This window comes from Salvelinus sp. IW2-2015, linkage group LG4q.1:29, assembly GCF_002910315.2.
Source record: "Salvelinus sp. IW2-2015 linkage group LG4q.1:29, ASM291031v2, whole genome shotgun sequence".
Lineage (NCBI taxonomy): Eukaryota > Metazoa > Chordata > Actinopteri > Salmoniformes > Salmonidae > Salvelinus > Salvelinus sp. IW2-2015.
Genome location: NC_036842.1, coordinates 34,952,154 through 34,964,187, shown reverse-complemented (window position 1 = coordinate 34,964,187; position 12,034 = coordinate 34,952,154). Strand labels below are relative to the sequence as shown.

The following is a 12,034-nucleotide window of genomic DNA, read 5'->3' as shown; positions in this document are numbered from 1 at the left end:
ATTGGTTCAAAGAGCAGACCCAATTGTGTGCTTTCGTGACACACAACATTGACCCTAGATTTGATGAGAAAAAGGGGCAGCATAGACCCTCTGGTGGGAGACAGGCTGTGTGAGTGGTGGTCACTCAAGCAATCCACTACTAGGCTGTTGTTTTCTGTTGGAACGGGGCTATGTTAAATTCCTTGGACCTACTGACCTCCAGTGGTAAAATGTAGACGCACACTGCTCCTTATTTATGGGTAAGGAAGCTCATTTAGGGCTATGTAATGCTGAATGGGCAGACTACTTGACATTATTCAGCCAATTTGATAGGCCTACCTGTTTCTGATAGCTGTTCGTTGTCCCTCAGCCTCACTCTTCACATGTTTTTAAAGAAATGTATATTTTACAGCACCCATATAAAAAATAAGAGGAGATATGTAAGGAAGACATTTTAACCACTTGTCACAAGGACCTATAATTTGTCGTAACTTAATTTCCTTCAGTTATTCCGGAGGACAATCGGTGTAACCCAGAGAGAAGTTACCGCTTTTAGTGAGCCACGCTTCCCGGAAGCTGGAATTCAGTACAGGAAAAATGGCGACTCTGTCAGTGTGCCAGCCGCAGCTCGGAGGTTTCAGTTTCGAAAATTGCAAGAGGTAAGGATTCAGTGAGATTTCAAAAAGAGCAGCACATGTCCACGTGTTTAGTGGCTTTTAGATTTAGAAATGATTTAGAAATGTATTCTCTGTGTTGAGTTATGATGTCGGGTCGCTCCATTCTCTTCACGGCCTCCTCGAATGACTCAGACATTTCTCAACGCTGTTTTTCTTGAGTTATGTGATGAATTAAATAATGGGGGCGATTTTACAAAATTATTTCGTAGGCTGCGACAATTTATACGTGGTGATGAATACTCATTTTTCAAACTCCCAGAAGTAAAACTGACTAAAAGTTAACGACAGTTTGAGTATTGGCTAGCCTAGCTATAGCGCCAATAGTAGCCTGTCAGTATTAGCCGGCTAGCGGAAAACAATGCATACCGTAGTTTGTTGACTAAGTTAGCCGACTTGCTGACTAGCTACAATTTGTTTAGTCACAACCGTGTTGAATTTCTAAGTTAAAATACATATTGACTTGTCACATTTTTGGTGTCATGTTTGACATCCATCTCATTTCCCATTGGCTTGGCTTGCACTCAACCCGCATCGCTTCCCGCCGATGATACAGCAGATTTTAGTTTGAGACCTATCAATTTACCTGGCCATATCGTTATCAAAGATTGTTGTGTGCAATGGGTGTATCATATATTTGATTAGCTACATTTGATATTGAATTGGCCTACCATTTGAACACATTCGTATTAAATTTGACAAGATGCATAGTCATCAAGGGCCCATGTAGTTCTGAAGTCATGTGTCGATGACTGTCTAGCATGCACACTTTCTGACCATGTTTCTGTTTTAGGAATGCAGTCTTGGAAGCTGAAGTTACCAAATTAGGATGCAACATACCCGCTGCCCGGAAAACAGGCACCACAATATGTGGGGTTGTTTTTAAGGTAAGGATAACTTTGTTTACATATTTATTTCACCTCTACCATAGTGATGAAGATAACACTACAAATGTACTGATGATAATACATGCTGCTGTGTTTTCCTTGAGTAGCCTAAATTCAGACTGAGCGCTCTATAATTCCACCATTCCTTCCTTTATCCTGTATGTGGTTAAGTTTGATTTAATGTATAAAACTCCACATTTTGACTCGAGAACTATCAAACATTTAGAAAGAAATGCATGCAATGACTCTTTAAAAAAGAGATATGTATACTACTTGATTGAACTATTTTTTTTACATTTATTTCCCCCTGTAGGATGGGTTAGTTCTTGGTGCTGACACCAGGGCCACAGAGGGCATGATTGTGGCAGATAAGAATTGCTCCAAGATCCACTACATCTCCCCAAACATCTAGTAAGTGACCCCTTGTCCAATGTTATTTTTCTGTTTTAATATTAGTTGTGTGATTTAGGGCTGGGCGATATGGCTAAAATATAATATATGGTATTTTTCACATTTATGGTATTTTACAGTATTTTATGTTTTTGAATAATAATACTAGTTCTAAATGTGGTTTGAGTAGTTCATAAAGCACATTTAGACACCAGGGTTGCAACAGATCAATTACAAGTTATTTCAATGGGGGTTTCTCCATTCTGATAGTTTTATACTGTTTCAATCCATCTCCAAACAAAATTAATTGTCAGCATTTTCATCACTTTCTGCACTTTTATTATAATTTCCACACTGCTACACAGGGCTGCATTATATGTACAAACATTTAGGCCTAGTTAACTGTTGGAATCATGGAAATAAAATAATTATTCTAATTATATAGTTGGAATATTGTGGGCAGCACCTTGAATACATTGTTTGACAACAAATGAATCCAGTAAGCCGGGTTGGAATTATTGACAGGGTAGGAACCAACGTGTTGGTCAGTGTTTCCAGGTGGCCCTATTACATGTTTTCTTACCTCATGTAGCTAGCTAGCTAACATACTCATACTTTGCCTATTCCTCTGACAAGCATATTTGTGCAACAGTATCTTATCTAGGCCTACCCCAGCACTGGTACCAGGCTGTATTAGCTAGCAAGGTTTGCTCTGACTCTTAGCTGGCTAGCTAGCTTGCTAAATGTACTAACTAACAATAAGCATTAGCGGCTAACACTATTTATTTGGGCAGCAACTTGCTATGAAAAGACAAACTAGCAGACAGTGGAAAGCAGCATGTCACCAACATCTTGTTGCGTCCATCTGATCATGCAGAGTGAACGGCAAGAAAGTGCTCTTGACTCTGGTCGAGCAACTGCTTTCTCCTTGAGTGACGGGCAGGGCTTGGTGTGGTAAGCGGCATGCAGCAGGAGGATAGGGAGAAAGATGACTCCAGTAACAAACGTAAACTGTAAAAATGGACATTACATGCGCTGGAAATGCGTATCACATTTAACAAGCCAAACAATAAAATACTGTTATAGAAGGTAAAGTAAAAACCCAAACCAGTCCGTGCATTAATACCGGTGTGTATATAGTCAATTATAAGCTGGGTGGTTCGAGCCCTGAATGCTGAATGGCTGACAGATATGACAAAATATTTATTTTTACTACTCTAATTGTTGGTAACCAGTTTATAATAGCAATAAGGCACCTCGGGGGTTTGTGATATATGACCAATATACCACGGGTAAGGGCTGTATCCAGGCACTTCGTGATGCGTCGTGCATAAGAACAGCCCTTAGCTGTGGTATATTGTCCATATAACATACTCCCTCGTGCCTTATTGCTTAAATAAGGTATACCGCCAGCCCTAGGGTGAATGACCTAACAGTGTTTTGGTGTGCTACTGTGTAACAGGAGTTAACGGGAATGACATGTCTGTTGTGTATCGCAGTGCTTCAGTGAACACTGGTTGGAACATGTCCTGCTATTTTAGGCTTTAGTATACATCAGAGGTATCACGTGATTTAAAATCAACATTTATTTTAAGTATGGTTTCATAAATGCACATTTACATTTAAGTCATTTAGCTGACGCTCTTATCCAGAGCGACTTACAAATTGGAAAGTTCATACATATTCATCCTGGTCCCCCCGTGGGGAATGAACCCACAACCCTGGCGTTGCAAGCGCCATGCTCTACCAACTGAGCCACACGGGACCACGTCAACTCCATAATCCTGACCTCCATTCCATCCAGTTGCTGTGGAGCGGGCACGGCAGCAGACACTGAGATGACCACCCAGATCATCTCCTCTAACCTGGAGCTGCACTCCCTCTCTACGAGCCGGCTGCCCCGCGTGGCCACTGCCAACCGCATGCTCAAGCAGATGCTCTTTAGGTATGCCACCTATCCAGCCCCCCACCCCCCCGAGTGTCTGTGGATTTTTGCTCCTCCCTAGTACTTGATTGATGAATTAAGGTCACTGATTAGTAAGGGACTCCCCTCACCTGTTTGTCTAGATCTTAATTGAAATGGGGGGGGGGGAACAGCAGACATTTGGCCCTCAATGGAATTAGTTTGACAGCCCTGATGTAGAGTAATGCTGGGTGTCTAAGTTGTGAAAAGTAGTCAATAGAATAGAAGGAATAGTTTGATTGTTGCGTTTTCAGATACCAGGGTCACATTGGCGCTGCACTGGTGCTGGGTGGAGTGGACTGCAACGGGCCCCATCTCTACAGCATCTACCCCCACGGCTCCACTGACAAGCTTCCTTACGTCACTATGGGTGAGTTTGCCAGCTAACTACTTCCCTTTTTTGTTCTTTGTTTGTCTTTAATACTGCCATGCTCCACTAGAGGCTGCTGCTGTTTGCACTCAACTCCTTTTTCTGAAGCTGTTATTCTCAGGTAAACAACATTACAAGTCTACAGATGTGCTCAATCCTGTCAGATGAGTGTATTGTCAAGTCACTTTAGAGAGAAAATGTGAGTTTGGTAGGCCAGGAAGATTTGTCGAAACCGCCACTAGCACAGACCTCATTTCTATCGCAAGACTAGGCAGGGATCCCATCCACGCACATCTACATACTTCCTACTCACGTCAGTCTACCCTGGTCCAGCTTTTCTGGCTCCATTCAGCTTTACCTCTTTCAGTTGAATGAAAATGGGAAAAGTCGACAAGAGGAGCCATTCTGCAAAATACATACAGAGCTCAATTTTAAGAACAGCTGTGTGGGTTGAAATGAAGGACCCTGGTCAGTTCCCACGGGACCCTCATTCCATTGCAGGTATATGAGGACAGTCCCCCCCCCCTTTCACCAAACACCTGGCGCCCCAACCCTATCCCCACGTCCGGTGGATGCTTATTCAATTCTGCTGTGGGTGGCATCTTTTCTCCAAAGCTCAGCTAAACCTCGTATTCATTATGTTTGCTGGGTAAAAACAACCGCCCCAAGAATTGTAATTGTTTAGGCTACTTCAAGTGTTAATTGTTGCTCTCAAAGGTTCCCTCCCTGAATATGTTATGAAATGTGGCCTATAAGCGAAAGAAGTCTATCTTAGTCTACAAATTAGGGATGGGAAGTATCCATATTTTCATATCTCTCATCCTGGGATTTACTGTATCAGCAGCTTAGTACACAAAGTGGCGCCAAAAAAACTGAAAGCCCATTGGGCATCTATTACCAGAATGCAAACATTTTTAGCTAATAATAGCGAATTTCCATGGCGGCTCCTAGCTAACGAGCGCAAATGAGAGAGAATTATTGCAAGACAGGCAGTCTAGCTCATAACGTTATAGATATATAGGTAGGTGCTACCAAATGTCATTTTTGGTGAGTTTGGACATTTTACAAGCGAATGTGAACGAGAGACTTTGTGCAAATGAAGAGTACTGGCTCTGGAGCAGCATGTGTTCACACTGTTGAGTCGCCAGGGCAATGGGCCTGTCTGTTCTGTTTGGAGAAGATGGGGGAGGAGCAGACTGGCTGAGAATGGAGAGGAGAAAAAAACGCAAGGAAATCTTAAGGTGGCAGCTGTACAGAACTCATCCAAAAGGCTTTGACTTCTCAAACATGGCAGAAAGCTAACACAATATGATGCCTCGTCACCTTATTAATTCAGCCACTTACTTAGTTAACGTGACCCCTAAGTTTAACTTGCTAGTTAACGCAGAATTCTTAAATTTACATGCAGGGGAAAAAAATATAAAACGCATATGAGAAACACTACAAGTCAGTTTTGTAAAATTTCTTCCCTGCTAAAGCTGTCCCGGTCAACTTTTTAAGTGCTGTTATTGTGAAGTGGAAAAGTCTAGGAGCAACAACTGCTCAGCCTTGAAGTGGTAAGCCACCCAAGCTCATAGAAGCGGACCGCCGAGTACTGAAATGTGTAGCACGTAAAAAATCGTCTGTCCTCTGTTGCAACACTCACTACTGAGTTCCAAACTGCCTCTGGAAGCAACGTCAGCACAATAACTCTTAGTTCTGGAGCTTCATGAACTGGGTTACTATGGCTGAGCTGCCGCACAGAAGCCTAAGATCACCATGCTCAATACCAAGCATCGGCTGGAGTGGTGTAAAGCTCGTCGCCATTGGACTATGGAGGAGTGGAAACGCGTTCTCTGGAGTGATGAATCACGCTTCACCATCTTGGAGTCCGACGGACAAATCTGGGTTTGGCAGATGCCAGGAGAACACTACCTACCCGAATTCGTAGTACCAAAGTTTTGTGTGGGAGGAATAACAGTCAGAGGCTGTTTTTCATATTTCGGGCTAGGCCCCTTAGTTCCAGTGAAGGAGATCTTAACGCTACAGCATACAATGACATTCTAGACGATTCTGTGCTTCCAACTTTGTGGCAATAGTTTGGGGAAGACCCTTTCCTGTTTCAGCATGATAATGCCCCCGTGCGCAAAGTGAGGTCCATACAGACATGGTTTGTCGAGATCGGTGTGGAAGAACTTGCCTGGCCTTCAGAGCCCTGACCTCAACCCCATCAGACACCTTTGGGATGAATTGGAACGGCGACTGCGAGCTAGGCCTAATCGCCCGACCTCAGCAATGGTCCCGTGTGGCTCAGTTGGTAGAGCATGGCGCTAGAGCATGGCGCTTGCAACGCCAGGGTTGTGGGTTCAATTCCCGCGGGGGGACCAGGATGAATATGTATGAACTTTCCAATTTGTAAGTCGCTCTGGATAAGAGCGTCTGCTAAATGACTTAAATGAAATGAAATGAAATGTTCCAACATCTAGTGGAAAGCCTTCCCAGAAGAGTGGAAGCAGTTGCAGCAGCAAAGGGAGGACCAATTCCATATTAATGCCCATGATTTTGGAATATGTTCGATGAGCAGGTGTCCACATACTTTACATCATGTAGGTTATCTTCCTGCGTTTTGTAAAGGCAGATCTAAAATGCTTCTTATTGTAATTTGTGCTCGTTGTCAGACTAATTTTGTTTCTTTTGCACTTCTCCACTCGGATGAGAATTCACGAACGGCATTCTATCAGCAGACAGCGCTCTGACTGATGTGTACCAACTTTTCTCTGCCACATTTCTCGGTGTAGCCAACCTATTTGTATTTTTTTCCCTCTAAAATGCAAGATTAACTTTAAGAAATACATTGGGAAATGTAGCTGGCTACTTTCTATTGTAAACTGAAATATGATGGCCATGCATAGTTTTCGCGGAAAATACTTAGCTTTTTCATTAAGCTCATTTAGCTTACTTATGTGGCTGCCAGCCAAATAGCATTGCACTTCTGTTGTCATCTGATAAATGAAGCTATTTTCTGCCTAATGTGTGGCACTAATGTATTTTCGGTGAAGGAAAACTAGTTGCACGTCCCTGATCACTCTACTGAAACAAAAAAACAACAGACTTTCAATATGAAACGCGACCCCTGTCAATACACAGCTGGACTCACCTGCACCCGCTTTCATCGGTTGTGCTATTTACAAACACTTGACTGGCTCAACTGTTCTGGGGAACTACGGTAAACTTCATAATGTAAAATAATGTGACAGGTGAAATGAAGAATGCAATCTGCTTTATCTCCTAATATATTGCACAAGTTGACTGCAGGTATTTACTTAAAAGTAGCTACAAATATTAAAATGTATAGAAAAACGTCAAAGAAATAGGTTTGACGTTATTGAAAAACCATCTCATGTCTATTTATATACAGTATATACCGCCCAAGCCTACTACAAATAGCTTTTTCTTTACTCGTTTAGGAGAATGTTGCTTCATGTACGAACTGGCGTTTCTTCATTTGTGGTCATTTTTAAACAAGTGTATCTCCTTCATATTCGACTCTGGTATTTCTCTACTGAGCTACGTGGAAACGGAGGGAATTTGGCTGAATATTCAGCCACATGAATAATAGAAGCCTGTTTTAAATCCAGTCACTAATAAAAGGAGGCATGTGAGGATTGGGGGAAAGGAAGAGGTTACACACACACTTCCTGCCTCTCTCCCAGAAACGCTTTCCCCGGCGTTTACACAGGAGGCGCGAGGCCGTCACTTGAAAGGCTGTTGTGCTGACAAAGAACCTATGGGGGTTCTTCCACTACACCTTTCCAGCCAACGCTGCAAGATTGTCTGCTTTCTCAGACTTTCCATGAAAATGTAAGAAACCGGGGGGACTAGCTACATACGAAAGTCTCTTTTTCTCCCACTCCGTATATTGTTATTTTACTGTTTGTTTTTTCATTTAATCAATAGCTTTTCTTTTTTTTATAGTTCTTTTGTCCCTTCCTACTCTATATACAATAAATATCAACCTCTTAACCCCTCTGTTTTTCGCCCTCATTTATACCAACCCCTCCCCTTCTCCACCTTCTCTCCCTCTACTATATTTTTGTCTCGTTCCCCCTCTCCGGCCCGGCTCATTCATATTCATGTATCAGTATGTGGCATGTCAGCGAGCCGAGGCCTCATATTAGGGAGTCCCTCCAGGAGCTCATGTCTGCCCCTTCTAGAGAGTGAAACATGCATGAGAAATGATCAATGGCCTCCTCACATTCCCCCCCGGCACCAATGTCAATTGAATATCGTGCATGTAGTGGAAGTCTCACCATACCAGTACAGAGCCCAGTGACTGATGAGCCCGGGTAACCAGTAGAGCCCGGTGACTGATGAGCCCGGGTAACCAGTAGAGCCCGGTGACTGATGAGCCCGGGTAACCAGCAGAGAGCCCGGAGCGTGGACTGATGAGCCCGGGTAACCAGCAGAGAGCCCGGTGACTGATGAGCCGCGGTAACCAGCAGAGAGCCCGGTGACTGATGAGCCGGGTAACCAGCAGAGAGCCCGGGACTGATGAGCCCGGGTAACAGCAGAGAGCCGGTGACTGATGAGCCCGGTAACCAGCAGAGAGCCCGGTGACTGATGAGCCCGGTAACCAGCAGAGAGCCGGTGACTGATGAGCCCGGTACCAGCAGAGAGTCCGGTGACTGATGAGCCCGGTAACCAGAGCCATATTCAGTAGGCACGAAGTGGAAGGAAACTCTCTGAACTGGAGTGTTACAGGGAGGTGCTATCGGTACTTGTCCAATAAGAAACTGTAATTAGTGTTTTCTGTTGCAAACGGTGTGCCATAGCAAACTCGACAGGATAGCTAGAGACCAGAATGCCTGTGTTAGCTTACTATGGCTCACATTAAACAAACTTTAATGTTTGAGTGTAGACTTTAGATAAACCTTGGTTGAGGCTTTGGCCCAACAGCCATTCTTTCACGCATTTTGTTCCGCTTTTAAGTCAACCTATTAACCTCTATCGTTCAACTATTACTTTATCGAACCATTTAGATGGTCTCCAGGCCTTTTACTCTCCTCTTCTACTGTACTGGCAAATCACAATGAAACTCAGCCAGTGCAACTCCTTAATGACTCCCTGGCAACCTGGCTATAAAACACCAGACAGCGGTTGCCACCGGAGCGGAAGATGGCATGATGGATGCTGTGGGGTTAAGGAGAGAGGGGAGAAGGTATGGGAGAAAATGACTCTTCTGTTTAAAAGAGACACAGCTGTAGAGAAGTCCTAATGGCCAGTCTCCACCAAAACAAAGGGATCCTTCAACTTCCTGCTTCTTGCTTTTGTCACAGATAAGCACTTTTTTCAGCGGGCTAATTGCCCGCAACGTCTGAGGCGCTTTAGAAAATGGACTCCAGGCGCGTCGTTACATAGTGTTTTCTTTAAGAAGTGGCGTTGGAAATGAACAGTCAGCTGAAAACTGAACAGACATTCAGTCATGGTTACCAGGAGGGACCTTTGTAAGCATTTTTGAAAGTGGTGTTTTCAAACTTTGTACGGTCCTCGACATGTTACTTTCCACTGTTGACCCATAGTCTTGTCTTGGTTACTGGTCATTTTTTGGTTTGGATTGTTTAATTTCTGGTCACTCCAACAGTCATAAACCATGCAGTTTTTGTGTTTCTCTGTTCTCTCTCCAGGTTCTGGCTCTCTGGCTGCCATGGCTGTGTTTGAGGCCGTATAAGCAAGACATGGAGTTGAGTTGGACCTGGCCCATCTGCATTTTGTACATCCACGCATCATCTTCATGTATCAAAATGGGGAATACATGGCCATACACCTATTTTATACCACAATAGTCTAAACAAACCCGCAATCTGAAACAAGTCGACTATGCTTACGACAGCAGAGATATACACCTGCTTTACCTCATTGTGAAGCTTCTCTGGATTTGCGACGCCCTGGGTCAACGGTATGGATAGTCATGTTATGAGCATATACATCTAAGCCACTTTGTCCTGTTGGACTCCAGCATTTAACTCTCCCTCCAAGATGGTACAGTTTGGCTGTATGGCTCGGTCACTGCCAGGCCTGGGTGTTAATGGTTGGAGATGGGGCCACAATTCTCCTCTCAGTGGACTTCCATTAAACTGATCAAGACACACACACACAAATAATCATGCTACATACACAGTGCTGTGATGGTCATGGAATTTTGGATGACAGTTGTTTGTGATGTGTTCACCCTAGTTATGAGGGTTATTTTCATGACTACAATTACCGTGCCAGCCCTACATAGTGTCACGCAACACATCCACAACACAATATATTTTATCCTACCTCCCACACTGGTGTCTATATAAATCCTGCCTCTATTTCTGCCTCTCCATCACCGATTCACCCAAAAAGGAACTGATGCATTTTATCCTTTTAAGTGCCATCAAAGGCTTTGCTGAACAAGGAAGCAGAATCAGCACAGTCGTTTTTGCTATTCGCACATCTTCATTGGGTTGCAGGGAGGGAGGTGTGCGTGTGTGCACAGTTGTACAGTTATCAGAATGCTGCTGTATTTTATGGCAACCTGAGTAATGGAGACTCTCATACACTCAGACGCTGGCTTCACGTGTGTGTGGCCGGAGAGAGCAGAGCAGCAGACATCCGGGGGTCTCTCTACTCCTCAACGAGTGTTAGCTAGCTACCTGTCCAGGGCCAACCACAGCACCAATCCACTTGCAAATGAGCAGCACAATTGGACGAGGATAATGGAGGGAACCAGAAAAATATAGAAAAGTAATTGGGGTGAGAGGAACAAGGTTAGGGAGGAGTGGAGTTGCCCTCCCCTTTTTGTTTTTTTGTAACTTTTGTCTCTGTCATTACATTGAAGCAGGGCTTTCAGGCGCATCAACCTGCAACGTTTCAATGGAGTGAACATGCTGGTAATCAACATCCATTTGAAGACGGCGGAAGGCTGCTGTGGTTGTTGCTCTTTGCACATACTGTAGCGAATTCCTGAGACTCCTCGAGACGCTTCACAGAGCAACTTCTACTGAATTAAAGGCATTAACGGGGTTTTGTGCTAGTGTTTATATGGAGGCTTTTGTGGCAGTGTTCTAATTTTCAGGGTTCAGGTGTTTCTCATTGAGGGTGGGGATCGGGGTCATGGACTGCCTATCATTGGGCAGTGGCTATCTACAGTGCTTTGCAAAAGTATTCACCCCCTTGGCATTTTTCCTATTTTTTTGGCTTACAACCTGGAATTAAAATATATATTTTTAGGGGGTTTGTATCATTTGATTTACACAACTTTGAAGATGCTAAATATTTTTGGGGTGAAACAAACATGAAATATGACAAGAAACAGAACTTGAGTGTGCATACTTTCCCCCCCCCCCAAGTCAATACTTTGTAGGAGGGCCACTTCTGCAGTAGCAATTACAGCTGCCGCAAGTCTTTTGGGATGATGTCTCTTATAACTTGGCCCAATCTAGCCACTGGGATTTTTGCCATTTCTCAAGGCAAAAACTGCTCCAGCCTTCCAAGTTGAATGGGTTTCGGCTGGTGTAGCGAATCTTTAAGTCATACCACAGATTCTCAATTGATTGGGCTTTGACTAGGCTATTCAAGACCTTTTAATGTTTCCCTTAAGTGTTGCTTTCGCATTATGCTTAGGGTCATTTTCCTGCTGGAGGTGAACGCTCTGTCCAGTCAAATCTCTGAAACTGAAACAGGTTTCGCCTCAAGATTGTTTTTATTTTTTGTATTTTTTTTTTTTGGTTTTTGGTTTGTGTTGATTTATTGTGTTGGTTTT

At 43.6% G+C, this 12,034-nt stretch overlaps 1 protein-coding gene and 1 non-coding gene across 2 annotated transcripts in view; both read left to right on the top strand.

The window, feature by feature from the left end:
• The first annotated feature begins 529 nt into the window (after nt 1–529).
• The window catches only part of LOC111961899 (proteasome subunit beta type-7-like), an 18,807-nt gene continuing 7,302 nt past the window's right edge, over nt 530–12,034 (top strand). Inside the window, 8 exon segments of the mRNA XM_023984544.1 lie at nt 530–638; nt 1,447–1,540; nt 1,854–1,951; nt 3,735–3,875; nt 4,148–4,263; nt 9,927–9,960; nt 9,962–9,982; nt 10,484. Of these exon segments, the coding sequence (XP_023840312.1) occupies nt 577–638; nt 1,447–1,540; nt 1,854–1,951; nt 3,735–3,875; nt 4,148–4,263; nt 9,927–9,960; nt 9,962–9,982; nt 10,484 (567 nt within the window). The 5' untranslated portion in view covers nt 530–576.
• trnas-aga (transfer RNA serine (anticodon AGA)) lies at nt 6,540–6,629 on the top strand. Its single transcript is given in 2 exon segments — nt 6,540–6,578; nt 6,592–6,629. It is a non-coding gene; the product is annotated as a tRNA-Ser (tRNA).